Below are 17,915 nucleotides of genomic sequence, written 5' to 3' on the forward strand. Positions count from 1 at the left end.
ATTTGGGGAGCATTTTCATTATTTTACTGCTTGCAGCCCCTCATACTCACCCACCCAGGGAAAGTTAAATATACTCCTTCCCCTCTCCCTGTATCATTCACAGTGTTTCTCCAATGATCCCTGTTTGTTTAGTTTTAAAGTTCATTTTACATAGATTTTTATAGAACTATTCAGATATGAAGCCATCTTTTAAAGTTATTTTTATTATTGGTCACCAAAAACTACATGGAGATGATGTTTACATAGTTACATTGTCACAAAGCTCCTTTGTCTTTTTTTTTTTTTTTTTTTACTTTAAAACTGAAACCCTAGAGTAGATTTCTCAAGGCCATGAGATGTGTGAGTAACTCACAACCGAAACTTAAAATTATATTTTGGCTTTTTTAATAAAAGTTCTTTCTAGATTTAAGTAGAGACTGTGGAACAATAAAAAATCCTGTGACATTGAAATAATGAATATAGTGCTGATTATTTTTGTGTTCTGCTCTAAGTCTCTTCTGTCTAACTAAAGTTTTTAAATTTAAATTTCTTCTAAAATGAGACTAATAAGAACCATGATCATTGTAGTTCTTTAGAGAAAGCAATCTAACACAGAAGAAATTAATATGAAAACCTGAAATATGTTGAATTGACAGATAATCCTATCATTCTCAAAGAAAATTAAAGAAAAACATGGGCTAATCATCATAACACATTTTAGGGTGTGTAAGAATTCATATTTTATAGCATCAGTAACTCTGTTTACTCTAGTTATTACACTTTGAGGGGCCCACACTGAATCCACAGAGAATATCAGTGTGTGTCTGCTGGTTTTGGCCTGAAATATGGCAAAATTCTGCTCATTGGTCTTCACATTGGAAGCTTATAAATGAGCTACATTATAATCTGTTTTGCAGGTGTTTTTTAACTTGTTAGGCAAAGCATTGCTGATTTATGGTTACATAAATACCCCCTCAAGATCTGAACAAAAGCAATGTAATTTACTTACAAGTTTGAAAAAAAGAATTTATTTTCTCCAGTCTTAGCTAAAGCATTACCAAAAATGTTGGAGTTAGGAGGCAGTGTGCTGTGTCAAGGGGGCAGAGGAGGGAAGGGAAGAACGGACAAATTCCTGTAGAATGCATATTTTAAAATCTTAGGAAGCAACCAACCTGAGTTTCTTGTGAATTTGCCTGTTTACAGTGCTCGCTCCGTTTTTAATTTCTTCAACAAGTCTTCAGTGGGAATCCTCACTGTGCCAGGCCCTGGATTACAGGAACAGGAAGTGGCAAATGGATGTGTTGGTCCCAGAGCTTGCCTGAGTTGTTGCTCCTTGCTCTCCCTCGATAGATGAGCAGGACCCCTGAGGTTTACTCTCATCCTAACGCTGTAATAGACGGCACTAAGCGAACATTGATTCATTTCAGGGGTCATGAGCCAAGACATTTTGATAGAGATCACATGTTTTTACTCTTTTCTTCTTACCTACCTCAAAATATTTTATGTTTTGCCTTTAAGATTACTTGTCTTTTTTTGGCAAAACAACGTTTCACAGTGATTACCTTAGTGATGTGGATGGATGGATAGATGGACACATGGATGATGGATGGATGAATGCTTGGCTGCCTTTTATGTTTGCCATGTTAAGCAACCATCTGGTAAAGTAAATGTTCTTGAAAAAGTGGACTAATGATGACATCCGTAACTCACATTAGAAATTACCTACCTCATTCTGACAATGTGCATTTTAATATCCAATCATGAGTATTTTCACTTATTTTATTTTCCTTTAGCTTCAGTGCTGTAATGCATAATTGGTGGTTGCCGGGTGTTCTTTCTACTTCCATGCACAATGTACAAATTGTTGGTCCCTAGGGTGCCAAATCTCGAATTAGTGGGCTTTGGAGTGCAGGTATTAAACATGAAGCATTTGCTCTGTTTCAGCACCACATAGATTGTACACTACTCCTGAGAGGCCCAAAATACCAGAAAAACCACCCCTCAGACCTGGTAAGTTGTTTCCCTTTCTGATGACCCAAACAGTCAGCACATCTGAAAAGATATAAACTGTATCGAAACAGCTAGATGCACTAAAGAAGAGCTATATGCTTAAATTGAAATAAAGGACATACAGAAATTCTGATCCTTGCAGATAAGTGGAGAGGTAATGCTGGATCCATGGAACTGACAAGACCTGAGTGAGGTTTTTAAGGAGGATCAGCTTCAGAGACCACTATAGAACTTTATCAATATAAAATTATTTTTGAAATAGTATTTGTGCATAAATTACACATGCACGCACACACACACACACACACACACACATTTTTTTCAATTTTCCATGACAATTATAGGTAGCATTAACATTCTGTGTGACATATTACTTGCTTTCAAATATTATTAATCTTTTTTATTTTATTTTATTTCATTGTTTAAAGTATTACAAATAGTAGTACATATGTCTCCTTTTTCCCCCCATTGACCTCCTCCCGCCCTCCCCTACCCCCCAGCACTTGCCCTCACCCCCCCCCCCCAGTGTCTTGTGTCTATTGGTTGTACTTATATGCATGCATACAAGTCAAATAGTATTTATCTTTTAAGAAAAGATAATCTCTTCAGTATAAAAGGCTCTTGTTCTGGGAGAATATTTTTACTTTATTCCTTCTGATGATAAAAAAAAGTGCACCTCATTTTTCAGGTTTTAAACAGTAAAAATAAGGTGGTAATTAAACATTAGAAAATACTTTAAATTTACTAAATTCTCAGAGGTTCTAGGATCTCCCTTGCTGGAGCTTATTAGGGAAGAGTTAACTGGGGGGGAGGGGGGAGGTGTTGATTTGAGCCATGTAAATAACTTCTATGCTAAAGTACAAGTTAGACCAAAGACTGGTGTTTTCTACCCTTTTTCTACTGTGTTTCTAAAAGTCTTCTTGAATTTATAAATTATGAAACTGGCTTATAAATTAATATTCTTGGTTAACATCTCTCCAGGCACATGGAAGAAAGAACAAATAATTTTTTTCTATTCTTTGGTTTATGGAAAGCCAATAAGTTTTAGAGTAATCCTCCAAATCCTAAATGCATTAGGCATAGAAGTATTTTATAAACAAATATATCTCCATGTAACTTTTATAAACAAATATATCTCCATGTAACTTTTATATCATGATGGCTGTTGAGAAATGGTTATACTAAGTGTTTCTACAAAATAATGAATAGTAGCAATACAGGCAGTCCTCGGGTTAGGTTGGATTCAACGTACATCATTTTGTGGTTACATCGCCATCTCCCATTTATTTATTTTAAAAAAAAGGTTCCGTCATTTCGACATATGTACATATGTGCTTTATGTTTTTTATTATTTATTTACCACAAGTAAAGGTCAGGAATTGTTATCTTTCTTTAAAATTTTTTTTTACTGTTTCACTTCATTACTGCTGCATATGTACTCCATGTGAGTGACGTAGGTGCTTATGTAGGTGGGTTCTAACTTATGGGGAAAATCTCGCCATAGGAATGGATCTCCATCAGACGTAACCCAAAGACCTACTGTAATGGCTGACATTGACTGAGTGTTTGCCTTACACCCCATTAGGTAGAGTTGAGGAAGCTGAGACATAAAAAGAGCTAGGAAGTATATTCAGAGTCAAGCAATCAGGGTCCAGTGGTTACTCTCTTAACCACGGTATATTTAGTTCTTTTCTTTAAAGAGCCTTCTAAGCAAAGGGTAAGGCAGGTAACCTCTTAAAGTTTTGATAGTGCTATGGCTGTCAACAGAGCAGGAAAGAAATTGTAATGATTTTATTACAGTTTTGTGTTCAATGATGGGCTTGTACCAGGATTATCAAGGAGCATCTGTACCTAGAGACTCATGCAAAAGGACCATGAACTTATGAGTTATGAATTAAGGCCTTGACAAGTAAATACACTTCCAGTTTTGTTTTTTCATTAGCATAGGTAGTCCTGATTGTTCTTCAGTTCATTTTGGAACGCATCTAGTGCTTATAAATGAAGAAAGATATTTCCCATTTAGGAATATAAATTTCTTTGCCAGTTATTTTTTTTCAAGCCCAGTGATCACATTAGAGTACAAACCCAGGTTTCTATTTCCAAATACAAGCCTATGATTTTTATACCAGAATTGTGGTTTCTATATTCTAAACAATAATTTTTGGTAAGCCATCATTTTTTTATTGCTTGGTTAAATGATTTACAATTCTCTGGGAAGTTTTGTTTTCCTTGGCTACAAATTACTATAAGAAAATGTCTGAACTATTTTTTTCCCACTTTATTATAGTTCTGAATAAGACAACTACAAGACCTACTAGACCCAAACCCAATGGGATGCCCAAAGGGACTGAAATGGGAACAGGTAATGATCACAAATTTATTTCCTTTTGATGCTGCCAAAACTATAAGTGTTTTCATTCAATTTTTATAGTTTTGTTGAATTCTCACTTCAATTTCTTTTTTACTAGTTTTGGAAGTTCCTAGCTTAAGGAATTGAAAATTGTAATGCATTCCAAAACCAAAACATCCTATGTCTCTAAAAACATTAAAGGAGAATTTATTATTTTTTCTAAACACAGGTCACTAAATTAGCTATCATACATGGGCTTGATTCTTCAAAAGATGCTGATTAAATATGAATTATTGAATTAAAATATCAAAATAGCTGTTTTCCTTCATTTCAAAACATGTCCTATAAAAAGGCTTGGTCTTTGAGACTGAAATCACTTGGTTTTCAACTTTATAATTTCACAAATACATTATAAATTTTAAAAGACCTAAATCTGTTAGAAATCTTGACTATAATATTTAAATAAGAAGGGGAATTGGCAGTTGATCACCCTTGTTATAGTAATATTAATGTTTACAAATTATACTGTTTAATTAAATGACATTAATTTAGTCACATCTATAGGAGTAGGCATCATACAGATAACTAAGACAATGATCTGATAAAAATTTACACACCCAACTCACTAAGTATATAAATGATAGTTTCGATGACATAATATGGTATGGCATCATTCCCTCATAATATATAGTTATTAATATGTATGGTATATATATATAATTGTTACTTCTCACCTGAGGATATGTTGTTTTCTCTATTGATTTTTAGAGAGTGTAAGGGGTGGGAGAGACAGAGAGAAACATTGATGTGAGGGAGACACAATGATGGCTGCCTCCCACATGTGCCCCAGCCAAGGTCAGGGATCAAGCCTGCAACCAAAGTACATGCCCTTGACCGTAATCAAACCTAAGACCCTTCAGTTTGCAGACCAAAGCTCTAACTACTGAACAAAACTGGTTAGGGCAATATTTTTTAAATAGTACAAAATTTGTGCTTGTTTATGTAAAAAAGCATGAAAATGAGAATTTATTTAATGATATATATTTAATCAACCCATGATGTTTCCTAATGAGAAAGAGAGGTAAATAATACCGGGAGATATTCGGTATAAAAATCATTTAGATTTGTTTTAGAATGTCTTTTTTGTATCAGGTTATTATAGTGTCTGAAGTTGCAGGAATTAACTTCCCTGCAAACCAAGTAATGAGACAACTGTTATAAGTTCCTGACTCATGAAAAGTAAGAGAGTTCTGATACTTATTTGTGCTTTGCTCCTTTTATTCTTCACAACAGTGAGATTAGGCAATGCATAGTTTCTCAACTTGACATGAACAATCTGGCTCTAAGCAGAGCCAACTTCTTAATATTCGAAGTAATTCTCTCAAGTTTGTCTAAGTAAAAATAAAAGAAAGCACTTATGTCAACAAAGCAAATGAAAGAACAACGAGCTATGATCAAACTTGAAAGTCTTCAACCTTCAGTACAATCAAGCATTGATTCTCACTAGGAAAGTGCTCATTGTTCTTCAGAGGGAAAACAGAGTCATTATATTTTAGTTTATCAACAATATAAACATTTTTTCAGAACCACTTATATCATGAACTGACATATATTACCCTCTTGTGTAGATGAAGTCAACTATGTAGTAATAACTCATGTAACTTAGCCTTACATAATCTCTTATCAGGGCTTTTTCAATCTAATTAGCTGGTTGCTGGTAAAAAGGAGCTGGTGGGCATAGGTAGACAAAGCTGAGCTCACTCTTTCCCTTATCCTTGCTTCACCTCCATCCTCAACCAAATTGTGTTGCAACTATTCTGTGTTCTAATGTCTGTCTATTGGGATTTCCCTTCAGGAAAACACTTGCTGCCCACCTGCAGGGAGTGAGATCAGCAGATAGCATCCAAGGTCAACCTCTGAAGATCTGGGTGGCACATTTCCATGTCAAGTACAATAACACATAATAACCAAATGACATTTACCTCAGGAATACAAGGTTGGCTCAACAAACAAATTAGTGTAATTTTCTACATTAACAGAGCAAAGGAGAAAAATGACATGACCATCTCAATAAATACAAAAAAACACCATTAGACAAACTTCAAAATTTATTCACGATGAAAACTCTCAGGAAACTAGGACTTGAAAAAATTTTCCTCACTGATGAAGGGCATATGTGAAAAATCTACAGTTAACATTATACTTAATAGTGAAAGTCAAAATATTTTTCTCCTAACATCAAGAACACAAGCAAGGGCTTCTATTTTTATCATTTCTTTTGGAAATAGTAGTGGCATATGTAGCCAATGCACTAAGTCAAGAAAAGAAGTATGCAGTATAAAAACTGGGGATCACAGATGACATTATTTATCATCTTATGAAAGGAAAGTTTAACAGCTCTCAAACTATTTGCCTAGGGAATAAAAAATTGGTAAGAAAAAGAATGTTTAAAATATATTCTCTCCAGATTATAGGTTTACATGAGTTTACCTTTCTTTGATTCTGCATAGTTTTGATCTGATTTGTTTGCAGAAATGCAGGTATTCACATTAAGTTTATTTTCTTCTCTGACCCAATCCCACTTTCTCATCCTCATTCACTGCTAACCTCTATTTAGTCTTAATGAAATAGTTTTTCTGTGTCAACTTCTTCCTTATCCAACTTTCACATCTTGCCCAGAATATATATCTTTATTATCCATCTCACATACATTTTTCTATAGTTTTCCTTGCTGAAGTTTTCAACCCAGATACTTTATAATAAAACAAGTGGCCCAGTGAACGAAATTTGGGGGGGAGGGCACGGGAGAGTAGGAGGTTCCGTCAGCCCAGCCTGCAACCTCTCCAATTAGAGACCCCTTGGGGGATGTCTGACCGCCAGTTTAGGCCCAATCTGGGACTGCTGGCTTCTAACCGCTCACCTGCCTGCCTGCTTGATCACCCCTAACTGCCTCTGCCTTCCTGCCTGATCCCCCCTAACCTCTCTGCCTGCCTGCCTGATCTCACCCCCCAACTGCCTCTGCCTGCCTCATCGTCCCTAACTGCCCTCCACTGCCAGCCTGATCTCGCCCCCAACTGCCTTCCTATGCCAGCCTGATTGCCCCTAACCCCCTGCCAGCCTGATCTTACCCCCAACTGCCCTCCCCTGACAGCCTGATTGCCCCTAGCTGCCTCTGCCTTGGCCCCCACCACCATGTCTTTGTCTGGAAGGAAGTCAGACATCCAGAAGATGGCCAGTTGACCTGGTCTAATTAGCATATTACCCTTTTATTAGTATAGACTAGAGGCCCGGTGCACAAAAATTTGTGCACTGGGGAGGGAGGGGGTCCCTCAGCCCTGCCTGTGCCCTCTCGCAGTCTGGGACCCCTCAGTAGATAAAAACCTGCTGGCTTAGGCCTGCTCCTGGGTGGCAGAGGGCAGGCCCAATCCCTAGGTGCAGCCCCTGGTCAGGCTCAGAGCAGGGCCGATTGGGGAGTTGGGGTGCCGCCCCCTGTCATGCACAGAGCAGGGCGGATGGGGAGGTTGCGGCGCCACCCCCTGCCACGCACAGAGCAGGGCCGATCAGGGGGTTGGGGCGCTGCCTGCTGTCACACACAGAGCAGGGACCATCAGGGGGGTTGAGGCTCCGTACTCTGTCATGCACAGAGCAGGGCCCATCAGGGGGTTGGGGAGCTGCCCCCTGTCACACACAGAGCAGGGCCAATCAGGGGGTTGAGGAGCTCCCCCCTGTCACATACAGAGCAGGGCCCGTGTGGGGGGGGGGGGTAGTTGAGGCGCCACACCCTGTCACACTCAGGGCAGGGCCGATGGGGAGGTATGGCTCTACCCCGTCTCACATAGAGCAGGGCCCTTGGGGGGGTTGGGGCGCCGCCACTGTCACACACAGAGCCGCAGGGCAATCAGGGAGTTGGGGCGCCGCCCTCTATCACCCACAGAGCAGGGCTGATCAGGGGGTTGGGGCACTGCCCCCTGTCACACACAGAGCCGCAGGGCAATCAGGGCGTTTGGGTGTTGCCCCCTGTCACGCTGATCCCGGTGCCGGGAGGCCTCGCGGCTCCACTGATCCCGCCCGGCAGGGTCACAGATCCAGGTCCCAGACCGCAGACAGCCTTGCCTGCTGCCGCCTGCCTTCAGTATGCAAATTAGCCGCCATCTTGTTGCTTCAGGGTGGGGGTCCCCACTGGGGTGCCTGGCCAGTCTGGGTGAGGGGCTGAGGGCTGTTTTCAGGCTGGCGGGCGACTGAAGCTCCAAACCTCTCCTTTTTTTCTTTTTTTTTATTCTGGCATTTATTTACCTTCTATGGCTGTCACTGGAGCTGAGAGCCGGCTTTCTCTCTGAGGCTCCGCTGAAAGCAGGTTTCTGGCCTTTGTTTTCTGTATTCGAAACAATGTTGCGACTCCAGCTCTGAGATCCCGGCTGACTGACAGGAGGTTTCTGGGGTTTTGTTTATCTTCTATAAATGTTACTATGTTTCCGACTGAAGCTCAGAGGCCGGCGGGGAAGTTGGAGTCCACAGCAAGCAAGCCTCCTATTAGCTTCCAGCTGCCTGGCTGCCGGCCGCCATCTTGGCTGACAGTTAATTTGCATAAGGATACGCTGATTAGCCAATGGGAAGGGTAGCGGTCGTACGCTAATTACCATGTTTCTCTTTTATTAGTGTAGATAGATTATATGGGATAGGATTGCTTAAATGGGGGGAGGATGGGGAGGAAAGCCTTTTTCAGCAGAAGGAGATGCTCTTGGCAGACAGAAACACATAATCCCTATATCTGGACTGATAGCCAGCCATATGCACTATGCTGCCAAACAGGTCATTAAAAAATTGAACCACTTCCTTACACCTTACACCACATAGCTGCTGCCCTTAAAACCCCTCCTCAGCCCCTACCTTAGGTTCTGCCTTCGTAGTTCACCCAGATTAGGTTCTGATTGGTCGGTTTCTATGCCAGTCAGCATCAAAAGCTCCACCTCCTAGGAAGCCATTGGCTCCTGGCACTTCACCCAGATTTGGTTCTGATTGGTCGGTTTCTATGCCAGTCAGTGTCTCTGGGCCTATCTCTGGGCCTGATCAAAGAGGCGGGGCTGATCAGCAGCCCCCCCAGAGGCCCAAAGAGAAAGGGGTGCGGCTGCTGGCGAAGCCCGGAGAGAAAGAGAGAGGCAACGGCTGATCAACAACTGCCACAGAGGCTGTGGATCAGACCCTGACTCTCTCTCTCTGCAGGCCTCTCTCTGAGCCTGATCCACAGCCCCCTTGGCAGTTAGTGCTGGGTTGCTACACCAGCACCAGCTGCAATCAGTGCTGGGTCACCATGGCAACCCAGAACTGACTTCCAGTGTTCGGTGGAGCCTTGGTTGTTGAGGACATTATGGACCCTGGCTCTTTATATATATAGCTAAAATCAGTTGATAAATGAAGTGTTTAGGATTTATAGGACATATTCTTCATGGTCTCACATCTCTTAAGGTTGTGCCCTTGGAAGACTAAAGAAGCAAGATTCTAAGGCCTCAAAACTATCAACCTTTGGTTATTTGGGCCTCTATAATAATTTCACTATGATTGCATAAACTGCAGGAATCTTTAAGCCATCTTGAGCCAAGTAAAATAAGTATCTTATTTTACCGTTACAGATATTTATCCTGCTTTATGTACATTCCATACCTATATGCTTAAATATTTTTCCACCTCAAAATTAGAAAGCAGCCTATAAGAGGCTGAAGTTTTAGGTAGGTCACCATCTCTGCATCTCTTTTTTCATGGCTTTTAGAGCTGTGCCTCAGCTTAACTTATGTGTTCTACATATTATAACCAACCTCAGAGATGCAACAAGCATGCATTAGATCTCATAAACTAGAGCCCCACAGGCCAAATTCAACTCACTGTTTACTTTTGCAAATAAAGAGTTATTGAAAATAGCTTGCTTTCCCTGACAGAATTGAATAGTTGTGACAGAGACATATGGCCCACAAAGCTGACAATATTTACTATCTGACCCTTGACAAAATGTTTTCCAACCCTGTGCTAGACAGTCTCTCAACTTTCTCCCTACAGAAGAAAGCTGCTGAGTTGTGTAGCTATTATTTCATTCAACCAACATTTATTGAAGGCCCACTACGTGCTAGGTGAAGTGTAATTTGGAAACCACCTTGGCACATGTAGTTTGGCAGATATGTTCCATACTTGAACCCCAGACTCCTTTTTCTACATCCTGATGAGGTGCACTTCACTGCCCCCAAATGGAGTTTGCTTGACAAGCAAAACCCAGATTCCTTTTTTGATTTGTGTATTTACATTTAAGGAATGTGTTTGAGCTGTGGCTAAATCTTCCAGTCTGCTGGCTCATCACCCCTGACTTTTTAGCTAGGTGCTAAGATTTGGAGACAAGGATGAGGAGAGCAATTATCCATAAACACCATGCCTTTATGGTTATAAGAAATAGAGTCTCTGATACATTTGGAAATTGATGTCCAATTTACGATGTTTCTTTGCAAGTTTTTTGTTACCATGGTTAAAAATACCTGAATCATGACTTTATTTTTGACAATAAATTCCTAAGAGGTGAACTGTGTAAATCCAGAAAATTTTGGAGAACTCCCATTTGGCTATCGGGAGCTCATAGCGAATGGAACTCAAGTGTTGGTGTTTCCAGAGACAACCCTGCACTTTAGAAAATATGTGGATTAATCCTGACTGAGGGAAAAAGAATTCAGATCACAGCCTAGGACAAAGTGGCTGATGATGTACCAGTTCCTGAGAATTCTTTATCTGCAGTATCTCTCTTACTGGCTTCTTGCTTTCCCTTCCATTTCCTCTCAGCTCCCTTTGGCCTTTACCTGCTCTCCTCTAATTCAGGGAAACAGAAGTTCACTGGTCTGCAGCCTCTGTGCTCACTCTGCTCCCTAGCTCGTGTGCAAACCACAGCGAGGTGGAGGCAAGGCCAGAACTGGAGTGCAGTCTCTTGTCCTCAGTTCAGTGCTCTTTCCCTGAGCCCCATGGCTGCTTTCACAGGAATTTGCCAGTGGTTTCATCTACCACTAGCTTTTATGTGCTTTATAGGCTAAGTCCAGCTTACATTTAAGAATTGTAACAATATGATGCTCTGTCTCTACCTTTACAGAAAGTGATCGGAAATGGCTGGTTTCTGCTGAGTGCTCCCTTACTTAGAAAAGAAACCAGTTTATATCTATGGTCTCACTCATAAGGTATCCCTGCAGAATTTTGGATTCTCTCCTAGATCTCCAGTTCAGCAGCCCATGGCTGGTAGATATGGCATGTGCATGGCAGTATCTGCCATCAGCCTTGTATTACATTATCCTGAGTCCCACACACCAGTAGCATGGCTGGATGATACATGCATGCCAGTCCTGACCATGCAGCCCTCACAAAGTGGTGGCCCTTTAAAACACCCAAAGATAGAGTATGGGGCTCTAGGGCTGAAGTCACTTAGAGTCATTATAAGAAATAAGAGAAAAATGAAAATGACAAGAGGGAGATAGTATTCTGTACTATCCCACTTAGGGCTTAAGAGATCGGCTTAGGAGCCAGGCACATGAGGATCTGAATCCCACCACTTCTCGCTGTGAGTCCTTGTGCATCTGCTTAGTCTCCCCTTGCCTTGGGTTTCCTCCTCTGTGGAACCTGGGTGATATCTCCCACCCAGAAGGTTTAGAAGGATCAAATCAGGTAATGACCATGTAAAGTACCTGCACAGCATCAAATCAAAACACTTTGATTTTTTTTTAAGGGTAGAAAATTTTGGAGAAAGGCTACGAGGAAGTATAGTGAAGGCACCCATGGCCTACTAACCTTCCACAGTATATGATACATATTTTACCCTGAACAATAGTGGTAAATCAAATCTCACCGAGCCAGGTCATCCCAGTGACACTGATGGAAGTGTTTTCCATTTCCCTATGCCTTGCCCAGAGCAACCACCCACATGAGTCATTTCCCTGGCCCATTACCGCTGACAGCGGGGCACAGGATGAAAACTAATGAGCCATTTGTTTCCACCGTGCCTGTAGGGTTAGCCACAAAATAGTCATTGACCCCAGAAACATTTTTTTCCTACCGCAAATTAGCAATAATTAATTCATGACTCCATATAAGCTTTCACTAATATTTCATATATTATCTTTTATTCAAGCAGCAGAGAGTATGAATTATAATGTTTGGGTTCATAAATTAATGTTAATCATTATTATAATGTTAAAAATTATAATAATGCTAGTATGTAATGTTAATAATTATAACATTAATACCAATTATGTTAATTTCTATAACAGTATGTTATAGAAGTTAATGGAAGAATATCATAAGTTAATGGAAGAATATCATCTAATTTTTGGCAAGCAAAGTTGTATATTTAATTTATAGTTTTGGTTGTGTTTGTCATTGTTAATGTACTAACTAGTATGTTAATTAAATGTTCTTATTTTATAGTATGTGAATTATTGTAGAATCCTGAGAGTATCTATTCTTCTTTTAGGATGAATAATTATATCTAACGTGATACTTACCTTTTAAATCTAAAAATATGTTTCTAGCCTTTCTTAGTGAAGACTGTCAGCCATATCAGGGAAGATTATTTTATAATGTAAATGAATAATAGCTCTGGCCTGTGTGGCTCAGTTGGTTGGGTGTCTTCCTGTGCACCCAAAAAGTTGCTGGTTTGATTCCAGGTCAAGGCATGCCCGGTTTGCAGGCTCGATCCCTAGCAGGGGCCATGCAATTGATGTTATGCTCTCACATCGATGTTTCTCTCTTCTCCCTTCCTCTCTCAATAAAAAATCAATTTTTAAAAGAAAATAATAATAATAATTTTAAAAGACTGAAACCTAAACTCTGAGCCTGGGTATTTAGATGAATGGCTGAGTAATAACCACCAGATTGTGTTTGAGAAGTTTAGGAGTTCAAATATCACACAAAGTAATTTTCAGATCAGTTTCTTTCAAATAGCAATTTGGAGTACTAGGCCTGCCCAGATTAATTTACAAATCTCAAAGGCACAGATCCAGTTTGTGGCCTACCCAGTCTGATAGCCAAGTCCTCTCCAGAAATATTTTAAAAGTCAACCCATTAAGTATAAACCCAAACACATTGGAATTTTAAGGGTTTTTTTTTATGAGGATAGAACGGTTGGAGGAAATTTTTTCAAAACCACAAAATGTGTCCATGAATGTTGGGAAAGAATGGCCAATTACTGTAGATGAGATCCCCCTGGTGAGGCAGTACCACCCAGGAAGGCTGTGCAGACAACATGGAAAATCAAGACAGAAACCACAGCCCACAAGCATTAACTCTTCAGAGAAAATATCACAACCAGTGAAGGTAGCCCTTTGAATTTCTTCTATATAAAGATGGGAGAAGCCAATTAAAATGCCTGGCCCTAAATCACCATGTCCCTGCTCTGTAAAGAATGCATGTTATGCCCTAGCTGGTTTTGCTCAATGGATAGAGCATCAGCCTGCAGATCAAAAGGTCCAGGGTTCAATTCCAGTCAAGGGCACATACCTCAGTTACAGACTCCTCCCCGGCCCAGGCCCTGGTCAGAGCTCATGCTGGAGGCAACCAATAGATGTGTTTCTCTCACATCAATGTTTCTCTCTGTCTTTCCCTCTCTCTTTTCCACTCTCCCTAAAAATCAATAGAAAAATATCCGTGGGTAAGATTAACAAAACAAAAAAATAAATAAACATAAAGAATGCATGTTATTACTGACACTCTACCAAGTTCCTGTTAATAAGAACATTTAACACATTTTTGCTATATATTTATTTATTCCCTTTTCTTATCTCTGCTTATAGGGGTCAAGCAACCACCAAAGCCATCAGGTGCTGGTAGAAATGCGTCCATGGACTCTACCCACTTCACAAAAAAACCAGGTAAGGGATAGGATGCTGACTTCACCCTTACTCACCTCTGTGCTGGACTGTGGGCGGTAACTGCAGTATCATTTGTTGCAGCAAAAGCATCAGTATCCTCACGGCCTCTAGAGCAGTGGTTCTCAACCTTCTGGCCCTTTAAATATAGTTCCTCATGTTGTGACTCAACCATAAAATTATTTTCGTTGCTACTTCATAACTGTAATGTTGCTACTGTTATGACTCGTCATGTAAATATCTGATAAGCAGGATGGTCTTAGGCGACCCCTGTGAAAGGGTCGTTCGACCGCCAAAGGGGTCGCGACCCACAGGTTGAGAACCACTGCTCTAGAGCATCAGAGCCATGCTAGCAGCACCTGGGGATTACTAGGAAAGCATTCAAGAATCTTATGTTTGAGAGAATGAAAATGCTCTGTGTAGAAATTAAACATTAATAAGAACCTCTAATGGGTACCAATTGAATAATTACTTTGTATAATGTTCTGAAGGGCCATAATGCACAAATGCGGGTGAGTCACTGTGGGTTCTAGTCTTCCTCATGTTCAAGTTTTGCTCTTGTGTAATTTATTACAGTATCCTTTTGCCTGAAATGATTTATGTTTCTAATTTACAACTATGCTCTATATTTGAGGCCCAAATTATGTAGCTGGTGACTTGGAAACTCTTGGCATTGAATAAGAACTCTGTGCTTTTTGAAAGGATACTGTGAAAGCTACTCTGGTGCATTAATGTTGGGGCTACAGATCTAAATTCTGTCAGCACTGCTCACTCCCCGCACACATGCACGCACATGCACACATACTTTTTAGTCTCCTATGAAGAACTTAAAGACACAGGGCATTTTCCTGGATTGTCAGTTGTACATGAAGTTTAAAAAAATTAATTTTTTTATTGATTTAAAGAGAGAGGGAGAGAGAGATAGAAACATCAATGATGAGAGAGAATCATCAGTGAGCTGCCTCCTGCACACCCCCTACTGGGGATCAAGCCAGGCATGTGCCCTAATCAGGAATCGAACTGTGACTTCCTGGTTCAAGGTTCGATCACTGAGCCGCACCGGGCTGTATATGAAGATTTTTAAACCAACATATATTATGCAAAGAAAGCTATAACACAGACTTAAGAGAAAATTTGGGTTATGGTAGACTGCTCCAGGCACCCCTAGCCTTACCAGCCTTAGTACAAAGTAGACACCTTATGCAATTTTTAAATGTTGCCTCTTCCCTCCATCCTTTAGGTAAACCATTTACAAAAATGTATCTTTTCTCTGGGCTGGCAGCTTTGTACCAGGGCTTGTGGGTGGATGAGTAGAGTGGGTATTAAACTTTGGTTCCCACTTACACATCTCTGCTCAGCTGCCCTTGTGCACTGCACAACCACTGACAATGACCCTGCTCTCTATGGGTTTATAGCTTCTGCCATCAAGGCTCCTTGGTTGTAATGATTTAAGTTCTGAAAGTGTTCCTTTCATTCTAATTACACTAGAGGCCTGTTGCACAAATTCATGCATGGTGGGGTCCAGTGGGCCCACCCTGGGGCCGATCGGCCAGGCAGGCCAGAAGGAGGGGCCATGGGTGGTTGGCCAGCTGGCTTTGCCCCCTGGTCAAACTCCTAGTGGAGGGGGAAATTTGCATATTAGCCTTTTATTATATAGGATAATAGAGTTTGAGGGTGAGATGGACCATCCACTAACAGAGAAATTATACACTTTAACAATTTAAAGCTAAAACGGTAAGAATTGTAGCCTCAAAATCAAAGGCAATTGCAGATAATGAAACTCAAAAACGCTATTGCTGAGACTATGTGGGAAACTAAAGTTGTTAAATTCTATACATTTATACAGTCTTTCAAGAGGCAGGTATACCAATATATGTTTATCTATAACTAGAGGATGTTTTCATATACTAATGTGTTTCTTCATTATTCCTGAATACATTAAAACCATTACTTTAGAAAAATATCAGAAATTACTTAGCACTTTTCTATAGAATCTATGCCATTCAATTACTACGTATTGAACGTTATAATTTTTTAAAATCTGTGATTTTTATAGAGTGAATCCTTATGACAACTTTATCTGTAATATAATCTCTTAGCCATAATTCCAGGCACTCGCCGCCCACCCTTGCCACCTAGACCTACGCCCCCTCGAAGAAAACCATTGCCACCAAATAATGTCACTGGAAAGCCAGGAAGTGCAGGTATGTCAGTCATATGCATCCCTTCTCTCTCCATAACTTCAGTTGTACTAGCCAACCACAGCCCTCCTTGTATACTAGCCCAGGCAACGGACAAGCCCTTGGTGTGTGTGATGGTGCCTGGGTTGGCCCTAAAGACCAGACATAGCTTTGAGGACTCATATCCTGATTCTGGGTGGGTGGGTTGAAAGAAACCATCATTGAGCATCCCAGCCAATGTGTCTGCTTGGAGCCAAGACAGAAGCTGACTCAGGCCCTTCCAGGAGTGGATTATTTGGGACAAGATGTTGAATGTTGCCAACCCACCAGGGGTAATAGAAACTGTGAGGCCCTGTCATCAGCTTATCATTCTATCTTCTGAAATGAAATCCCACACATCTTGTTGAAAGCTCCCCTGTCCACCAGCCTTTATGCTGGCTCCAGTATTAGGTAGTGGAAGAAAGATTAGGGACTAAAATATTAGCAGCTCTAGGCCGAGCAACAAGGCAGCGGTATAATTTAGAAGTCGAACTGCCTCTCACCTCTATGCCTTCGCATGTGTTATCTCCTTCCCATGGAAGGGCCCCTCCAAGTCACCTGGGATGCTCACACTTCACTCTTTTCTTAAAGAAGAGCCTTTTCTAACTCCCCAAAGTAGTCTTAGCATTGCTTCTCTGTTCTACTTGTCCTTGATACACACCTCTGTCAGAGCAAAGACCAAATTGGTTTATACCTGTTTGTTTACACACTTGTCTTCCCCTTCTAGACCAGGAGTTCTGTGGGAACAGAGTCTTTGGCACATTTTCTCTGAATTCCCAGAACCAAATCTGGTGTGTGGCACCTATAGGATATTTGATAAGTTCTCACTGACTGAATAAATGGATGAAATTAAGAATTAATGAAAATTGACCTGGTTCAGAGCAAAGCTTTACCTCATTTCTCTTTGACTGGACTTGCCAGCACATCACAGCATGTTCCCCATCTTTCCTTCCTCTCTCCACTATCTCTACTTCCTAAATATTTTCTAGGTGGAAGCAGGATAGAAATGTTAGACAGCTGTGAATGATGAAAGGGTGAGGGGTTTACATGAAGGGGAATAGATGTCACTCTTTTCCCGGGACAAAAGTAGGCTGTGGTGATAGAGAAGCTTTTCTGATGTATCCCATGCACGTGGACTCTAGATCATTTTCCCATGAGCTGAAGGAGGGCTCAGCTCCTCACTCACGTTTTTGGTGCCTTCCTGAGTCAAGGCCCAGAGGCATGGCTGCAGTGAGGACATCTGGTTCTCCTGTAACCTGGGGTCATATTGGATGAGTCAGACTGAAAGTGATGCCTGAGTGTCCCCCATAGACAACTTGGGAACCCACCTGAAGAAGAACCACAAACACATTCCATTTCTGAGATTAACTCTGGTTCCTCACCTCATCCCCCTCGTACTATCCACCTCTCACTCAAAGGAAATGGCTCCATGGAGGAGCCAAACGCAAGAAGAGCAGTTGTACAATTTTGGCCTGATTA

The 17,915-nt window shown here is 40.9% G+C and overlaps 1 protein-coding gene across 8 annotated transcripts in view; it reads left to right on the forward strand.

Annotated features, from left to right (window-relative positions):
• The window catches only part of ABI3BP (ABI family member 3 binding protein), a 260,392-nt gene that overhangs the window by 198,899 nt on the left and 43,578 nt on the right, over nucleotides 1-17,915 (forward strand). For all 8 annotated transcript variants that reach the window (XM_070406074.1, XM_070406069.1, XM_070406070.1 and 5 more), the window contains 4 exons: nucleotides 1,924-1,989; nucleotides 4,277-4,351; nucleotides 14,143-14,220; nucleotides 16,317-16,421. In XM_070406074.1, the coding sequence (XP_070262175.1) occupies nucleotides 1,924-1,989; nucleotides 4,277-4,351; nucleotides 14,143-14,220; nucleotides 16,317-16,421 (324 nt within the window). The remainder of the gene's footprint in view (nucleotides 1-1,923; nucleotides 1,990-4,276; nucleotides 4,352-14,142; nucleotides 14,221-16,316; nucleotides 16,422-17,915) is intronic.

Source organism: Myotis yumanensis, unplaced genomic scaffold (assembly GCF_028538775.1).
Source record: "Myotis yumanensis isolate MYYU_CA2020_CCGP unplaced genomic scaffold, mMyoYum1.0.hap1 SCAF_2, whole genome shotgun sequence".
In the NCBI taxonomy this organism is placed as follows: domain Eukaryota; kingdom Metazoa; phylum Chordata; class Mammalia; order Chiroptera; family Vespertilionidae; genus Myotis; species Myotis yumanensis.